Raw genomic sequence first — 18921 nt, forward strand, 5'->3', positions numbered from 1 at the left:
GACCTTTGACGGGGCGGGTGCTCAAAGTAAAAAAAGGGGCACTTATAGAGCAATCCAATAAGTTAGAAAATTCAGATAATGAGACCCTTGGGCTCAAACAACATAATAAAAATATATAAATTAGTGTCATTAGTGTTAATGTTAGTTCATAAATAATAGTTTTAGTTTTTAAAGCTGACTTATATCTAGAGATGTTACAACCACAGGTAGAGCGACAGCAAGGATAACCAATCACACGTTAGTATGATGCGGCAGAGCCAATCAGTGAGCTTGTAGGCGGGTCTAAGGGAAAATAGCCTTCAGCTTGAGGCTGCTGCCTCCGCATGGTCCTAGTGCCCAATTTGTATCACAGTATAACAGATTTGTATGGTAAAATCTGACGAACGACCGGAAAAAGGGCACTTTGGGCACTTCGGACAAAAGGGGCAGGGTCTCAAGCACCCTCCGCACCCCCCTCTGCACGTGCCTGATTCTTACTCATTAATATTCATGAGATAAAAACTTTATCGCCTCTGATTGGTCAACGTGACCTTTTCGCTGCTCCTTACTTGGGTAAAAAATGCACACTGATGTTTTATCTTCTCCACAAATAACACAGGCCCAAATGTGTTGCACCATGTTGAGGAGTTGCTAAAGATCGGCGTTATTACCAGAGACCAGGGGCCTCGTTTATCAAGCTTGCTTACGCAGTAAACGGTGTCGGGAAACTGCGTAAGCAACTTTCCACGCAAACTTTGGGATTTATAAAAGAAAACGTAGCCGAAAAATGTGTACAACTTTAAGTTGACTAAGGACGGCTTACGCACATTTTGGACATGGAGAGCACCTGCGATGTTGCCGCTGAGGATAATATTATGAATTCCAGCATTATCACTTATACTGCTTTGTGCGCACACAGAACAACTGCTACCGCACTGGTGGTGAGACTGACCCTGCAGCCACATCTGCGGTCGCCGCCCGGGATGCCTCGTTGGATGCTTCATCCACAGTCACTGGGGGGAAACGAGATTTGGTTTTGTTTTATATTTTAATGTCAGACACATTTGATCTGCATTAATAAAAGGCTTAAATGTTACCAGTCTCCTCTGCATGGTCAGTGTCACCCTCCTTCTTCGGCACGATGCCACGCACGCTTGCCGGTCTGATTACGCCTGAGATCCTAACACTGAGCGGTGGGAGATCAGAGGTGCCAGCGCCTCCGCCAGTGGCAAACACACTCTGGCGGTGGCAAAGCATCTATTTATTTTTTGCCTCCACCTTCAGATGGGACCATTGTTTTGTCCGCCACAGATCTCTCTGAAGAACTCACAGCACTGGCTTCAGCAACTGTGCGGATTTTCTCGTTTTGCAAAAGCACTTCCTTTCATTTTTCCGCCTCACCCACAAGTACATCATCAATCTCTGCTTTGGAGAAATTGCGCTTCCTTGATCTGCGGTCGCTATCGTTAATGGTGGAGCGCTGCAATGAGCCGGCTTATGCATATGCATGAGATCCACAGGGCACTTTGCATTGACCATTTATAGCAGAAGGTGGGCGTGTTGAGGGTGGGATGTGATCCAAAAAGACTTGAGTACATTTCTAGGAAGTTTGTGATTTATAAAGCAGACTGCGTGAAGCTCTGCGCACTCCATACGGTCACATACTTGACGTCACGCAAGTACTTTTTTTTTTTTTTGCTGAGCTTAAGTACGGTTTTAGTAAGGATTCTATGCAATGTTTTATAAATGAGACCCCTGCTCTACTCTCTCCTGGCTGCATAATTAATACATAGGCAGGCACAAGACACAGTGGGCGGAGTTATGAATCCTAATTTTCCCTGTGCCATAAAAGAGAATGACTTTTTCTACCCTCATCATTTTCCTGTGGCTAATGAAGGCGTTGGGGGTGTAAGAAATTTTTTAAATTTAGCAGGTAGAATTTTTCTAAAAGAAGTATTACGGGGTTTCTTGATAAGAAATATGTGATAAGTCAATTAAACAAATTGGACTCTTGCTACAATTATGTTGGCACTTTGAATTATTTTTTCCAAATCAGAACCCAAAACAAAGAACACTGCTATCATAAGAATACTTCTTTAAAAAAACTTGCAAATGGCACGTTTCCATACACATTTCCAACACAACTAGAATGTTAACATACGATCAACAGTATAGGCACTGAGCTAATTATCTTAAAAAATAAGACACAAGCAACACAACAAGCTTCGTATGGAGAAGAAAAAGTGCTATTTTCAACGTGAATATGTATTTCAACCTTACAAATAAACATAACCAAAGCCGGTCTCCATATTCGTCTCAAGTACGACTTTGTACAAATATAAACAAGCATATACCCTTTGACAAGCATGTCTCACACCCAAATATAAAATATGAGGCTTCACCAGGAAAGTAGCTGCCTGATGTCAGGAGGATCACAAAGTACATTTAAAAACTTAAGACGAATAAAAAAAAAAGCTTTTTCCAGAAACAGAAGTATGCAGATGTTGAGCTCTTTGGTCTGAAATAAAACCATCTTTCTGCAGTTTTTCACTCAAGGAGTAGAACTAAATTTGCATGCGCAAAAATAAAATCTGTCTCAGACTCGTTAACCTCTTCAATCTTCAGATTTTAAAATGTAATGATTCCTAAGCGACCAAGTCCAAAACAGCCGACGCCACGCCGGTGTTTCAGGGTGTTTAATGTTGCATTTCTGGTACGCAACAATGGCTGCAACAGCAAAGGGAACTAAAGTAGAAAAGTAACTAGTGGGTTTAAGCACAGTGAGTGTGAAAACAGAGCAAACCTGAAAGACAAAAGTCTTGCTGCAAACACACACTTCAACTTTATGATAAACAGGAAGTAGATGACTCAAAAATATATATGAAACCTATTTATATGTACACTCTAAAAAAGAATTAGTGCTTTGTAAAATGGAGTCTTATTACGCTTGATTCGTGGCACTGTGAGCTTTTTCAGAAGAACTGTCGATCTGCACACTTGACTCTTCCTCATTGGCTGAATTTCGAAACATGTCTTTGATGCGTGTTTCTCCGTCCGCCGCCGCCGCTTCACTGACGTCCTCTGGGTCGCTGTCATCCTCCACCCCACCAGGACTGCATTCTGACTCATCACTGTCGCTACCGCAGGAGCTCGACGTCTCCTCTTCGGAGTCCGAGTAGACTTCGGCGCCGTGGAAGAGGTAGCGGTTAGGTGACTGAAACAAGTACTGGCCCGCTGTGGAAAACAACAGAGCATCTATGAAACACGGCTCGTTTGTCTTTGACACGTCTGCTGAAATAGTTGTGGTGTGATCACGTGAAGGAATACATGCAGAGGAAAGACGGAACACATTTGAACAAATGACATGTAACTGGTATAAATTAGCTTAGCTTAGCTTACGGTTGAGGCGTTTGCTTATTGGACTCCTGCTGATTCTGCTCACCCAGTACCGTTTACGATAATCAAAGCTGGAGTTTTGGCTTTTAAAATCACCCATCTCCACTTTTGGTAACTCCGGAGACTTCGCACCGTCCTCACTTGGACACTGCACATTCGAACAAGGCTCCAAAGGTGTAATGTTCTTATCGGCAGTTTCTGTAACAGTCAGACTTTCTGCCTCCTCTGAAGGCTTGTTTACAGAGTCCGTACGCGACGGCTCGTTCTGCTGCTGAGCCGCATCACTGAAAGCAGGCAAGGCCTCACTTGGTCGTGGTTCTTGTAACCGAGGGGGCTTCTCTGTGATCTCGTTGAGTCTTAAAGTGTTAAAGCAGAGCTGCTCAAAGTCTCCACTCAACCGGTGACAGAGCTCATTGATGATACCGTCACAGTCTCCGAGTAGCTCCACGTCAAAGTTCAGATGAGGCAGCGGCTCCCTGTTGATCAGAACCTGAGGCACTTCGTGAGGAATGGAATCTGAGAGAAATGGAAAGCCATGGTGTTATTGGTGGAGTTTACCTCAAACACAACAGAGGAGTGGCAAGTATCTAGAAGCACGTTCACTTGAAATCATACTCGGTATGAGGGCCACTGGTCGGACTTTGAGCGAAGAGCCAATTACAATCAAGAGGTCCACCTCATCTTTGTCCTGCTTCATGGCTCTGTGGAACATTTCTGGTAGGTTCTCTCCAAAAAAGACGATGTCAGGTTTCATGATTGCCAGAGGAATATCCGGACACCTCAGACAACGAGGAACAACCTGCAGGACGACGTTGCATTAGAGAGGAACATGTCGCAGAAGCACGCTCTGTCATTTATTTAAACCGATACACTTCCTGAAGTAGATTCTAGTATGAACCCTGAATTAGTCCCAACACCAAACACCCTTTTTACATCAGTCTTTCGCACGGACTCGTTAGGCGGATGTTGTGAAAGTTAATTTATCCAAAGTTTCTTTGAACATCACATAAAACCAGTCTGAAGATTTCAAAATATTCTAACAACAAAGCTTGGAAAAGCCAAACCCGACAATGGAAACAACGCTAACCCCGGGTTTCCACGGGAGCCGTCAGCAGCACGTTACTGCAGCAGCACGTCTCGCTCGCGCAAGCTGCTGCTTGGCCCTTCCCACGAGACGCGAAGCAGCAGGGGAGCAGCTGTCACCGACAGAGCACGAAGTCACACGAGTGACTTCGTCAGTAAACACACCAACAAGCAGGAGAAAACTATAACATGGTTTATGTTCTGTCCTTTTATAATCGCCAATACGGACCTGAAAAACAAAGGAGACCGCTAGCTAGGTGATAACTTCTCACGGGGACGCACAGTTAGTAACATTTTTTAAAAGTAAAGCAACTGGAAGGCAGTACGTTCTTTATTCTGAGAATCTCGGGAGCTTCTCTCCATTTCCGCGTCCCATTTCCTGTCTTTCCTTCCCCAAAAATGTCGAACTTGACCCGTTTCAGAGGCGTCGCGCGTAGAAAATAGAACCGGCGCGTAAGGGCCGCGACATGCTGCTCCTGAGACGCGGCCGACTCGCGCTGCTGACGGCTCCGGTGGAAAAGGTTCTGTTGACCACAGCGGTTCCTATCAGCAGCTATGACGTGCTGCTGACGGCTCCCGTGGAAAGCCGGGGTTAGGAGAGTATACTGTGAAATTAGTTACATGTATACGTTATGACTTGACATTTATCAACCAACGTCCTCACCAACCCGAACCCCTCCAAAGACATTTTAGTTTCTCATTATGGTTACAGGTGTAAAAAAACAGCAGCAGCGATCAACGTTCTGTTGGTCCAGTTTAAAATGTACCTGATTAAAGACATCTTCCCTTATAGCTTCACAATCCACTTTTTGTTTACAAACAAGACAGGACGCAGTTGCGAAGGACCCTGAAATAAAACACACACACACACACACATGATTATTTAGCGCTATGGCAGCGGCGTAGATGTACAACAAAATGCAAACTAAAACTCACCGTGACACTGGATGATCCTCTGAACTCCAGCCACTTGCTCCAACGTGTCGATGTTTTGTGTGTAATTGCGTAGCAGCTTCTCTTGCTTGTCTAACATCGAAATGAACCTGTGGCAGGGTGAAGGTTGGAACTGACCGGGGTAGATCTCCTGCAGGAATGAAGACTTATTTAGCAGTAGAGTTGAAACAAATTCACGTTTGCTTCTTTAACAGGTTTTTAAAAGTTCAGCCCAGACTAGGGATGCAACGATACCCCCTTTTTTCCAAACCGATACTGGGATCTCAGTACTCGCCAATACCGATACCCCTCCCACACAAAAAAATGCAATGATTTGGAATACAGATGAAATTTTCTTCTCTGCATTCAACAGGAAAATACTGTGAGGTAGATAAAAAGTAACCTATATGAATGGAAATCATCATAAAACTAAAATATTAAGTGAACAGAAACGACAATTTACAGTAAAGCCGTTTTCAAGCAACTGCACTGGTATCGATTCCTGGTATCGATTCCTGGTATCGGTGCATCCCTAGCCCAAACTGATCTCAATACCAACGGAAGATGACCAATGGACGATATAGAAAAAAGGAATAGCAATAAAAATTCTTATTGATTGATTTGAATAATTATTGTGAACTATAAATAAACCACTCATTTTAAATGCAGCCCAGGGGTCTCATTTATCAAGCTTGCTTACGCACGAAACAGGGTCGGAAAACTGCGTAAGCAACTTTTCACGCAAACTTTGGGATTTATGAAAGAAAACTTGGCAGAAAAATGTGCGCAACTTTAAGTTGACTAAGGACCTGGCTTACACACATGTTGGACATGGAGAGCACCTGCAGCGCTGCTGCTGAGAAGATACAATTATGAAATCCTGCAGCATTATCACTGGTACTGCTTCGTTTTCTCACAGAACAAGACCCCCCACACGCACACACGCACACACATGCATGCACACACACAGCCTGAAGCACAGAATACGGAATGCAGAATATCAGCAGGGGGACAGATTGAGACAGAATGTCATGCGTCTGTGACGGTGTGTGTGTGTCCTGTCACTGTGACCCGATTGATCATGCACCCTGGCTACTTGAACAGGGGAGATCTCTGTTTGGATGACTGGTTAGCGTGACTCACCTGAGTCTGGGGATCGAATCCTGATTGGACTATTTCTTTCATATCCGCCACAGATCTCTCTGAAGAACTCACAACATTGACGGCTTCAGCAACGCTGTGCCACTCTGTGGATTTTCTCTTATTTGTTTTGCAAAAGCACTTCCTTTCATTTCTCCACCTCACCCACAAGTACCTCAACTTCTGCTTGTGAAATAGCGCCTCCTTGATCTGCGGTCATGATCGAAATGCTGCAACAAGCCGGCTCATGTATATGCAACGGCTCATGTATATGCATGAGATCCACAAGGCACTTTGCATTGACCATTTATGGCAGTAAGTGGGCGTGGTGAGGGCGAGATGTGACTAAAATGCAGCTGAGAACCTTTCTAGATAGTCTCTGATTTATGAAGCGGAGATTGCGTGCAGCTGTGTGTACTCCATGTTTGATAGATCACAAACCTGCTTGGCTTAAGTACATTTTTTTGTTGAGCTTAAGTACGGTTTTAGTACGGATTTACCAATGTTTGATAAATGAGACCCCTGGTCATTTTAAGTCATTACTTTGTGATAAACAAGTTAGTCGTGTTACCAGACTTGTATTTCATCAATTTTCTGCTAATTTTGCAAACAACCATTGTTTATTTCTGTAAAACTTGTAAAAACTAAAATATTGCCATGCTAGTGATCTACGTAACCTTTATTTGGGACAACCTCCACCTCCCATGTTTAAGTCACGTGCTGAGAGGGGAAGGCCTGTTGACGGAGCCCGTCTGGGTCTGTTTTTGATCATCCGGCCCTTTTCTGACTCATTACTTGAGGCATCTTAAAGTTTTCAGTGAAACCTTTTTTTACTGTGCCAAAACCTGAGGGTGTAGAGCAATACATACTTTTATATTTATGTATGGTTAACTCTACTTGTACTTTAATGCATTTACAGTAGTCGCCAGTAGGAATGAATTTAAGTGTCGTACTCTGGGGAAAAAATTGGTGCGGCTGTCTGGGGTCAGAAAAGTCGGCAGGAGAAGAAACATGGCAGGTTTTGGAGTCTTATCTCCTGATATTAGGACATCTCGCCTCTGATTGGCTAACAGCAAAGCGACTCTACCACTGACTCTGCTCTGCAATGTTGATGTTTAATCTCCAAAAGTAACACAATCCTAAAAGGAGTTTTGCTGTGTGGTGGAGTTGCTAATGCTAATTGTTAGCTTCCTTTTCCTTGACGCTAAACCAACAACAGCCTTCCCCGTCGTGAGTGAGGATGGGCGAGTCCATGAATGTTAAGTGACAGCGTGACGTAGATCTGTCAGGCTTTTCTAATCCTAGAGTTTCACCGTTTGTTTTCTATCAGAAGCTAAAGCAGGAGACAGGTGTAGGAGACTATCTTCATGTTCAGCCTGCATGAAAAGCTCAGCAGACACCACAAACCAACCTTAGCAAACTTGAAAAAGGGTCTAGGGTCCCGTCTGAAGTACTCGATATCAAACATAGACTGAGGATCTGGGAGGTCGGGAAAATCTACAGCAAGTCGTGCATAAATCCCATCTCTTGAGCGGAAATCTGGTATTCCACATGAAACTGAAACCTACAAGCAAAAAGAGAAGATTAAGATCGCATTACTCTAATACAGTCCTAGACGAGTAGAACTGTAAATGCCTACCCCAGCGCCAGTCAGCACAAGGATCTTTTTGCTTTCCTGAAGCAGCCTGACCACATCTTCCAAAGTGTTTATATCCTTCCGCTTCTTTCTCTTCGGAGGCTCTGAGATGTTGATGATGATCTGCCACAGTGTCATGTCATCTAAATCTGGAGGGAGTATAGTCTCAGGAAGCAAATCCCTTAGAATGGCTCGCGGATCGGTCTCTCTAATGTGTTGTTGGATGAAACTGTAAGAGCCTGGCCAGAAAACAAAACAACAGTCAGAAACTTCATTTTCAAACAAATCCACAAGAATTTTATCTGTCTTTAAGGCACTTTTCTTTAGGAAATGCCAGACAAATCGTCCCAGTTACCTATTTGGGGTTGAGGAGTCCAGTCGCTGGAGCTTGCATGTGAAGATCTGTCGTCTTCATCGTTGAGGTTTTCCGGTGAGGCAGCAAGGCCGTTGGAGGGCAGATCGTCATGTCCTAGAAAATCAAATAAAAAGAAAGAAGTTAGAAACTAACCTGGGCCTTCCGGTGGACGCTTAACTCATTCACTGCCAGCCGTTTCCAGATCGGTAAAGCCCTTCACTGCCAGCGTTTCTCACCGTTTTTACTGTTTTTTTAAAGAGTGACAGAACGTTGCGCGCTAGGATGATGTCGACGCCAAAACAACCAAAACAAAGCGGAGACTCAGCTCTTACATCAGGAAGAATCCGCGTGTTTCGAGCGTTATCCGTTCTTTCATAATCCGTTGTTGAATTGTGATCGGCAGAAGCTTTTTCCGTTCGCGCCTCATTTTTTTTACAGCAGCGGCCCAAAACGATCTCCTAACACATGGATGTTCTGCTTCCTGATCACGTGACGTGTGACGTATGCGGATGAAGATCGGCTTTAGAGCCGAGATGTTTGTTCTCATGGTGCGGGGGCCGCTCGTATCCACGATCTTGTTCTTTCGGTCACTACCCAAAGCTCGTGGCCATAGGTGAGGGTAGGAAAGTAGATGATCGGTAAATCGAGAGCTCTGCCTTCCAGCTCAGCTCTCTCTTCACCACGACAGATCAGTACACATCAATCTTGTCCTCCATCTTTCCCTCACCCATGAACAAGACCCTGAGATACTCAAACTCCTCTACTTGGGGCAGGACCTCATCCCTGACCCGGAGGAGGCATTCACCTTTTCACTCCCGTTTCATGCCTGAAATGCTCCCAGTTGGAAGGGAGTTCACAAGTAAAACTCCTCTATCACGTCGCATGCCGCTTACACATCCAGTGGAAAGGCTGGGTTAGAAAAACATACCCAATTCAATTCAGTTTATTTATACATCACCAAATCACAACAAGAATTGTTCTCAAGGCACTTCACCAAGTAAACATTCCAACCGAGTTCAGTTAATCATGCCAATAATTTCAAAGTTTCCAGTATAAGGGAATCCAGCGGATTGCATCGAGTCAGACTAGCGTCAGCGACTTTACAGCAAACCACTCCTACGACACATCTGAGATGCTCCACTCCACATCCAGTGGAAAAAAAACCATTGCTTATAGGTGTTTATTATCTGTGTCTTCTTACACGCTGCTTATGCATAAGGTGGAAACCAGGCACAAGACAAATTATAACAAAATGCTCAATGCAGTTAAGTGTGAGGCTGCTGTGAACAGAATGTAATGACAACAACTTTTAGTTCACATGTAATTTTCCAATTAATTACGTATAATTTTTAAATAATATATTTCAAATGAATAAAAAGTAAGCATCCACTTAAGAGTAAAATGAGTTATTGCTGTGGTACAAAGATAGCCTAGAAATCTGGCAGTAGCTCCGGGGGTAGAGCGGGTTGTCATGTAATCCTAAGGTTGCAAGTTCGAACCTGGCAGACTGCTGTTGTGTCTTTGAGCAAGACACTTAACCCACCTTGCCTGCTGATGCTTGGAGGGACTGATGACATCTGTATTCAGAGGCCTCACCTCTGTCAGTGCACCCCAGGGCAGCTGTGGCTAAATTGTAGCTTATCATCAAGGGTGTGTGAGTGGATGAATGATACACTGTAGTGTAAGGCGCTTTGGAGTCCGCCGACTCTGAAAGGCGCTATAAAAGTGCGGGTCATTTATCATTAATCATAATAGGTTTGGCATTTCATTAAGAACTAAAGTAACGCCCGTTATAATATTATTATATGCTGATGATACCGTGTATCGCAAATAATCGCGATCCAGCGCAATAAGACGGTGCACACGTTTCTGTCGTTACACCGGCTAAATGACGCTACGTTGGCTTCAAAGTTTCTTACAGTTTAAGTGATGTGGACTTTAAAACCTATGGACGCGTTTATGGTTAGAGGAAATTGCATTACACCGAAAACACACAAACCGATAGGTTTATTCCGTTTCGCTGTCACTTAAGCATCAAGTTTGCCGGTGAGCTGTAAACCAAACAGCCGCAACGTTTGTAAGCTAGTAGAGGTAAGCGTTATTCATACCTGCGACTTCTTCGGTTGAGCAAAGTACAGCACTGTCGACCAGTTTCCCAGCCGGTCTCTGTGGCTCGGAGACCGGAATTCCCCGTTCATTGTTGTCTCCGTCCCGCGCCGCTGTTGGGGCCTGCTCTACCTCCATCACCGGCTTTGCTTCCTTCTCGGAAGGCTGCGAACGTTTTATCGCCGCTTCCCGACTCTCTGTGGCTGCAAAGACGCGCGAAAGCTGGTCCGGTTCAGTGGGTTTAAGCCCATGATTAGTCGGCGTATCCATTTTTGATATTTTCGTCGCAGGTTCATCCGTTATGAAGGCGCCAGAAAAGGCCGTTCCGAGACTATTCTCTTCATCCGCCATCTTCAACCCCAGAGCCGCTGCGCAAAGCCTTCCTCTCGGACAGCTGGCTCATTTACATAGCACACGTGACTCTTTCTCGACCAATGAGGAAGAGCAAATACCTAAGACTACAACAAATTACTGCTGCCTTCAGGTGTCGTTGGGTTTCTTTGCAGTAACGCGCATAACAAAAAATAAAAGCCTAAAACGTTTGGGAAAAATGCTCAATAACTCGTATTTTTATGACTATATAATCTAACTTGCATAAATATTTTTGGTACTTACAGCACAAGACGTCAGCATGGAAATGACAGTATTAGAATAATGGCAAAGAGAAGATTCCCCTTTTTTGTAGCATTTTGCAACATAAAATATTGGTTTGGGTGAAAATAATTTTGCCCCTATTTCACTTCACAATTTATTTTTTTCCACAGTTTTTTAAGCTAGATTTCAGTAGTATTTTATGCCTCTGTAGCTGTAGTCACTGCGCTGAGATGAATTGTTACCACAACACTTTAATGCAGCATGCGTCACATGTTGAGGGAAAAGATAGCTACGTTTTACTGACTCGTATCTTCATAGATTAGAAATTTGTCAGAGTCACTTTATTTAGAACAATTTATTTGAAAAACAGTACAGGGTGAGGAAAAACAGTAAAAGCAAAACAAACTGTCCGGGCACCGAAAACCATAGAAAGTGAACAGCTGTGATAACTGCATCACACAGCTCCGATCGAAATAAACAAACGTTCTCTGATCTGATCGGATCCGATGGAGACGCTTTTGAGTTGTAAACCAGAGGACTTGGAGGATTATTACGGGTTATTAGGATGTGACGAACTGTCATCGGTAAGTTGTGGTCAGTTGACTCTCGCTATTTGCAAAACATCTATTTAGAGAGAAGATCATGCATTATAAACAAATATTGGACACGCATTGACAATAATAAACACGGATGATGTTCATTAAGTGAATCAGAACTTATTATTTGTTCATTGAACCAACCTGTTGATTCGCCACACAGTGGGTGGGGTGGTGAAAAATGTGTCTATTAATTTAGATAATTAAAAAAAAATAACTAAATCCCAACGGCTACTTAAGTGACCCAAGCAAAGACAATATAACTACTTTTTTAATGCATAAACTATCAAAAAAAGTGTACAGCATAGAGATGAAAAGAAATGTTAAAACTGTTGTCAGTGGTCACCATAGAGACCACTAATTTAACACACATTAAAGGGGCAGTTCAAATCTCCTGAAATGGGGTTCTGTGAAAAGGTGATCGATTAATTAATAATTTTGGATTGCTTTTTGAAATGTTTAAATTTTGAGAAAAAATGAATAGATTAGCTCATGTGAACAAAAGAGTTAGCTAGCCGTGGTGTGACCATTAAGAAAAGATCTTAAAACAATTCCAATCTGAAAACAATTTCTCAGAGAATGAGCCATATTAGTCACAGAGTGTTTGGTAAATAACTATGACATGTAAAATATCAGTTGCTCATACCCGGTCAGCATGCGACAACACGCCATCCTATAGATGTGAATATATACCGGCAGTTTGGCCAAAACCCATAGAGAGAGCTCAGCCATGAGGCAGAATCCACCGTTGTCTTTAAAACTGTCTCCGCATTGAACAACGTAATGTACTCACCACTACGAATGTCAGTTCAATTCAATTCAATTCAAAAATACTTTATTAATCCCAGAGGGAAATTGATTGCTGTAGTAGCTCAGGATAATAATAATAATAATAATCAAGTCGTCAAAGAGTTGTTGTATATTACAATGGCTGTTGGCAGGAAGGTGAGTGTTGCAGCCAAACTGAAGAAACCTCTGACTGAAGACACTCTTCCGTTGTCGGACAGTCTTGTGGAGAGAATGCTCAGGGTTGTCCATAATTTTCTTGATTCTCTGGAGAATCCTTCTTTGCATTATCTCCTCCAGTGGTTCCACAGTCGTCCCCAGAACAGAACCAGCCTTTGTTATTAGGCTGTTGAGCCTTTTCAGGTCCCTGCTTCTGAAGCTGCTACCCCAACAGACGACGGCTGAAGAGATTACAGTCTCAACAACAGACTTGTAGAAGATCTGCAGCATCTTGCTACAGACATTGAAGGACCTAAGCGTCCTCAAGAAGAGCAGTCTGCTGTGTCCCTTCTTGTAAACGGCTTCACTGTTCTTTCTCCAGTCCAGTCTGTTGTCCAGGTGAACTCCAAGGTATTTGTATTCCTCAACCACCTCCACTTCTTCTCCCATGATGGAAACAGTGTTTGACTCCACCCTGTTTCCTCTGAAGTCTAAAATCATCTCCTTTGTTTTGTTCACGTTCAAGGTCAGATGATTGTTTCCACACCATGCCACAAAGCGCTCCACCAGCTCTCTGTACTCAGCTTCCTGTCCATCTCTGATACACCCGACAACTGCAGAGTCATCGGAGTATTTCTGTAGATGACAGGTCTCTGATTTGTACTGGAAGTCTGAGGTGTACAGGGTGAAAAGGAATGGTGAGAGTACAGTCCCCTGTGGTGCTCCAATGTTACTGATCGCCTGGTTTGATGTGCAGTTCTTCAGCCTCACAAACTGTGGTCTGTTTGTCAGGTAGTCTTTAATCCAGGCGATAGTTGAGGCCCCCACCTGTGTCTTCTGGAGTTTCTGGCAAAGTACATCAGGCTGGATTGTGTTAAATGCACTGGAGAAATCAAAGAACATGACCCTCACAGTGCTGCCTGCTTTGTCCAGATGACAGTGGGTTGGTTGAAGCAGCTGGATGATGGCATCTTCAACTCCAACTCCATGGCGATAAGCAAACTGCAGCAGGTCCTGATATGTTCTAGTTTGCTTATTCAGGTGGACCAACAGGAGTCTCTCCAGGACCTTCATGATGTGGGATGTCAGGGCAACCGGTCTGTAGTCATCATTGACTGATGGGCGAGTTTTCTTTGGAACTGGAACAAGGCAGGTTGAAGAGGTGCTGCAGAATCCCACAGAGCTGCTCTGCACAAGCCTTCAGTACTCTGGGGCTGACACCATCCGGACCTGCAGCCTTGTTCCTGTTCAGTCTCTCCAGCTGCCTCTTCACCTGACTTCTAGAGACAGATAGGTGTGAGGGGGAGGTAACTGGGGCAGCAGCATCTCCTGACTTGGTTGATGAGGCAGTCCACCGTACACCGTCGAAGAAGACGCAAACACATCATTTTTCTAAATAAAGGACTTAAGTACCTCTGTCTGCTTTCAACTCAAACAAAAGCCAAAGTCTAAATAAACCAAAATTGATGACAAAGCCATTTCAAACAAGCTGCTGCCATCTTTGTTGTTTCGCCTAGCTGAAGTAACATCCCGCCCACCGAACCGATAGAGCACTGTGATTGGCCAGACACAACACTGCTCGGGCCTGCTGAGGCTACAATGGGGCGTGGCTTGTCTAGCTTTCTAGGCTAGATTTGTGTATGAATTTTAACAAATCATTAAAAGAGATAATCTGACCCTGTTCTGTGATAATACAGGCCATTTGTCTAATTATTATTTTTTTGCTAAAGTCACCTCCCTCTAACTGATAGTACACATGTCAAATATTAGGTTTCTAGTGTTTTATGTGGGAGATATGACCAGTTGAATATGCTCTTCACTTCCTGTTTTGAAAGTTTCAAAGTTGAACATTTAGTGAAAAAATCTCTAAAAATAAAGATTATGCAGAAACTGAAAAACATCAAAAATGACATTTCAGTTATGTAAAGTCAAACTTTCTGTGATCATGTTTTACATTTAAATGATGCTTTTTTCCTAAGTCTGTCATGCAGACCTCCAAACTAGAACTAGATTTTTTCCAAACCTGTTTAGCTTAAACCCATTATTGTTGTTGGTTTTTTTGGTAAAACTTACCCACCTTGTTTCTTGTTACAGTGCGTTGCAAAATCATAGAACACTGTACCCACTTGAAATGCATGTTTTGAAGTCTATTTTATATTTATTATGTTTTTTTACATTTTCTTCAGTAAAAAACTAAAAGTACACATATTTTTTACATGTGAACAGAATAGTAATAAGGTTACTCTAATGCATTTTGACCCTTAAAAATAAAAAATTCCAATTATGTAAAGTCTAATAAAAGTAGATTGTGAGATTTGGATTATATAAACTACATGAGGTGATGGCATTTTAATTTTATCATGGAGTAAAATAACACAATAGAAAGACTCCCGATCGCCTCACATTAAATCAATATTGTCAGTTTTAAACTATAAGAAATGTGAAATGTTTACAAAAAAATGTATTATTTTTGTTTTTTCCCCCCAAAAGATTGAGCAGATCATCAATGAATACAAGATCAAAGCTTTAGCGTGTCACCCAGACAAACACCTGGATAACCCGACAGCAGGTAGGTCTGGATTTGGGCTGTGTCGGAATTAAAGCTGCTAAAGCAAATCTGCAAACAAGCTAGGTTTTGAACGCAAGCACGGTCATGGAACACTCACCCCTCCCTCGGGTATTTTCCCTGAGACGCTTCTGCCAGACCCGAAAACCAGCACTGCCAGAGGAAACGAGAGAGCGTTAAACACCAGTAGCTGTTTTTTAGGCCCAAACATCTTTATTGTCCGTGACTTCGGGACTTTGGTAGTTTGTCCTAAAGTTGAAGTGGTAGCAGCCGGCTGTTTCTCCTTTTCAGATATTATTGAGCAGCAAACCGCTCACACCAGTGGTGCTCTGTTGATAAATACACAAGTGCGTAATGAATGGAGGACCCAGGGAATTGTGGCAGTTTGGCGAGACCCACAGCGGGATGGTCAAATAGTTGCTATAGATCAAAAAAATGTTATTGGTGGAGGTTTTAAGACAAGTATGACAAAACCATTTCATAAAGTTTTTTTGTTTTTATTTTAAACCTCTACAATATACACTGCCAAGCCAAACCAAAAGTCACCACCAAATAAAATAAATAATATTTTGTTGGATCGCCTTTACGACACACTTTTGCTGTGGCGTTGTTTCGATAAGCTTCTGCAGCGTCACCAGATTTATTTCCATCCAGTGTTGCATTAAAGAGCAAGTCACCCTCAAATCAACTTTTTTTTGTTGATAAAATATATAAATGAGTGTCTTAATTGCTCTGTAGACACGTTCAGTCAATAATTTGGCACTTTATTTAATCTTGGTAAAAATTAAAAAAATCTGCCTAAACTGTCAGCGATGCACCGTCGTCAGGCAAAAACTCAGCACTGCATTAGAATTTAAATCTGCCATCGCTATTGGCTAAGAGGTACACTATGATGTTAGATGGTACATTATGATGTCACAATGTCGTGAGTGTGTGTTTTTGTTAGTGGCTCCGCCCTCTCGGTCTGCCAGGCAACAGCATTTGTTGCATTTTTCAAACAGGAAGTGGGAGTAGAGTAAGAATCTGGTAGGGGGTGACTTGCTCTTTAACGTTCCACCAAGATCTTGCATTGGTGAAGGTAGAGTCTGACCGCGGCACAAAGCCTTCTCCAGCACATCCCAAAGATTCTCAATGGGGCTCAGGTCTGGACTCTGGTGGCCAATCCATGTGTGAGAATGATGTCTCATGCTCCCTGAACCACTCTTTCACTATCTGAGCCCGATGAATCCCGGCATTGTCATCTTGGAATGTGCCCGTGCCATCAGAGAAGAAAAAAAAACATTGATCAAATCAAATCAAATTTATTTATAAAGCAGCTTCTACCACCCTAACCGAAGCTGAAGATGCTGAACAGTATATAAAAACATGGTTAGGCATCGTAGCAGGTAAGAGGATTAAAATAGCAAAAGAGCAATAAATAGAAAAACACAATTTAAAGAGCAAGTCACCCCCTACCAGATTCTAACTCCACTCCCACTTCATGTTTGAAAAATGCAACAAATGCTGTTGCCTGGCAGACCGAGAGGGCGGAGCTGCTAACAAATACACACACACACAGGCTCACGACAGCATTGTGACATCATAATGTACCAGTTTACATCATAGCATACCTCTTAGCCAATAGCGGTGGCAGATTTAAATTAAAATGCAGTGCAGAGTTTTTACCTGACAACGGCACAACACTGCCAGTTTTAGGCAGAATATTTAAATTTTAACTAAGATGCACTGAAGTGCCAAATTATTGACTACATGCGTCTGCAGCACGATTAGACACTCGTTTATTTAGTTTATCAGCAAAAAATGTTTATTTGGGGGTGACTTGCTCTTTAAAGCTATGCAAAACAGAAGGTAAAAATACAAAAGCCAGTGTCAACGATGTTGGGGGAAGGCTAACAATTAAAAATGGGTGGAGCTGATGGAATTACCTGGTCATTCAGTATATTCAGGTAGTCAACAGACCTCTTGGAGCACACGCGGCCGGGCATGCTACGTTAGAACGTTGTTAGGAGGCATGAAAAAAAAGTTTAAAGCTAATTTGTTTTGCAAATTTGCTATTGCAGCTTAACATCTCTAAAGTTTTTATTAAGACCAGAAACATTTGCCTTTAATTTTTCTTTTGTTGTTATTAGTTTCTGATGTTTTCTTTGTGGCAGTGGCAGATTTCCAAAAGCTGCAGGAAGCCAAAGAGGTGTTATGCAATGAAGACAAAAGGAAAAACTACGACCTTTGGAAACGAAGCGGTGTTACGATTCCGTTTCATGATTGGCAGGCTTTGAACGATTCAGTAAAAACCGTAGGTCACAACCTAACTGTAGATTTGACTTCAGTGTAGCAATCTGTGGAACAAAAGGCACTCTGCTCGTCTCTTTGTAGTCCATGCACTGGGCCATGACAACCAAGAAGGAGCCGATGTTGGAGGCCTCCGAATCAGATGCTGATGTCGCTTCTCAAGCCGAGGCCTGTTGCTGTGAGAAGGAAGTGTCAGACATCACTTCATGTGAAGCTGCACCATCTGCAAGTATGAATGATTTTACTAAATATTTAAAAAAAACAAAGTTTGATGGCATTCTGCTGGGCTGATTTGCAGTTATAAACCACTTCTTTAGTGTTATTTACTCTGTAGCAAATCCTCTCAAGACTTTTTCATCTTTATTCTCAGATGATTACTTCCATCAGCGTTTCCGCTGGGCTGCCGACTCTCCATCCCGCCTGCTGCAGAAGTTCAGAAATTACGAAATATGAATTTGTCAGAAGTATTCTGATTGTTTTGCCGATGTTTTTTTAATTGTGTTGCTTCACTTTACAACTTCATTATGAGCTGGTGTATGCTTATGTGTCTGTTGCAAGATTAGGGTAAAATGCTCTAATCTGTGTGCTGATGGAAATGATAATCTGCCATGTTCCTTCTGATGATGATGTCATGTAAAATGTTGAATCCACTGTGGCTTAAGCTTAGGTTTCAAACAGAAACTGGTAAAATCAAAAAGTTTCATCTCACTTGTTTTAGTTATCTTTATGGAAACACATTATTGTATTTGTGGTTTATTTGAAGTCATTGTATCACTTGGTTGAACTGCATAATTAAAGAGCAAGTCACTCCAAATCAACATTTTTTTGCAGATAAACTATATAAATGAGTAGCTGATCGTGCTGTAGACAAATGTAGTCAATAATTCGGCACTTTAGTGCATCTTAGTTACAATGTAAATTTTCTGCCTAAAACTGTCAGCGATGCACCGTCGTCAGGCAAAAACTCAGCACTGCGTTTGAATTTAAATCTGCCATCCTATTGGCTAAGAGGTACACTATGATGTTAGATGGTACATTATGATGTCGCAATGTCGTGAGTGTGTGTATTTGTTAGTGGCTCCGCCCTCTCGGTCTGCCAGGCAACAGCATTTGTTGCATTTTTCAAACAGGAAGTGGGAGGTGAGTAAGAATCTGGTCCAAGTTGCCCCCTACCAGAGTCTAACTCCACTCCCACTTCATGTTTGAAAAATGCAACAAATGCTGTTGCCTGGCAGACCGAGAGGGCGGAGCCGCTAACAAATGCACACACACAGGCTCACAACAACACTGTGACATCATAATG

At 42.6% G+C, this 18921-nt stretch overlaps 2 protein-coding genes across 3 annotated transcripts; one reads left to right on the forward strand and one right to left on the reverse strand.

The window, feature by feature from the left end:
* Positions 1 to 2911: 2911 nt before the first annotated feature.
* Positions 2912 to 10986, reverse strand: sirt1 (sirtuin 1). Its single transcript, NM_001323797.1, has 9 exons — positions 10631 to 10986; positions 8523 to 8636; positions 8171 to 8406; positions 7943 to 8095; positions 5395 to 5542; positions 5226 to 5305; positions 3991 to 4174; positions 3379 to 3891; positions 2912 to 3213 (listed from the first exon to the last, which is right to left on the reverse strand). Exons 1-9 carry the CDS (start codon positions 10977 to 10979, stop codon positions 2921 to 2923), a joined length of 2070 nt encoding a protein of 689 aa, NP_001310726.1. The 5' UTR covers positions 10980 to 10986; the 3' UTR covers positions 2912 to 2920.
* A 600-nt stretch (positions 10987 to 11586) lies between these two features.
* dnajc12 (DnaJ (Hsp40) homolog, subfamily C, member 12) lies at positions 11587 to 18264 on the forward strand. Of its 2 annotated transcripts, none has more exons than XM_015943846.3 (5): positions 11587 to 11806; positions 15254 to 15332; positions 17459 to 17622; positions 17703 to 17847; positions 17989 to 18264. In XM_015943846.3, the coding sequence occupies exons 1-5, from the start codon at positions 11729 to 11731 to the stop codon at positions 18069 to 18071; spliced, it is 549 nt and encodes a 182-aa protein (XP_015799332.1). In that variant the 5' UTR covers positions 11587 to 11728; the 3' UTR covers positions 18072 to 18264. The 2 variants fall into 2 exon arrangements, with proteins under 2 accessions (XP_015799332.1, XP_015799333.1); XM_015943847.3 differs by having other exon boundaries at positions 17483 to 17622.
* The last annotated feature ends 657 nt before the right edge of the window (positions 18265 to 18921 follow it).

Source organism: Nothobranchius furzeri, chromosome 12, assembly GCF_043380555.1.
Source record: "Nothobranchius furzeri strain GRZ-AD chromosome 12, NfurGRZ-RIMD1, whole genome shotgun sequence".
NCBI lineage: Eukaryota > Metazoa > Chordata > Actinopteri > Cyprinodontiformes > Nothobranchiidae > Nothobranchius > Nothobranchius furzeri.

Coding starts and splice junctions, on each gene's coding strand:
- sirt1 (NM_001323797.1), bottom strand. CDS start 10,979: ATGGCGGATGAAGAGAATAGTCTCGGAACGGCCTTTTCTGGCGCCTTC. Junction 8,407..8,522: donor GACTCCTCAACCCCAAATAG/GTAACTGGGACG, acceptor TTTTCTGGCCAG/GCTCTTACAGTTTCATCCAA. Junction 5,306..5,394: donor GAGGATCATCCAGTGTCACG/GTGAGTTTTAGT, acceptor GTTTTATTTCAG/GGTCCTTCGCAACTGCGTCC.
- dnajc12 (XM_015943846.3), top strand. CDS start 11,729: ATGGAGACGCTTTTGAGTTGTAAACCAGAGGACTTGGAGGATTATTAC. Junction 15,333..17,458: donor CCTGGATAACCCGACAGCAG/GTAGGTCTGGAT, acceptor TGTTGTTATTAG/TTTCTGATGTTTTCTTTGTG. Junction 17,848..17,988: donor TGAAGCTGCACCATCTGCAA/GTATGAATGATT, acceptor CTTTATTCTCAG/ATGATTACTTCCATCAGCGT.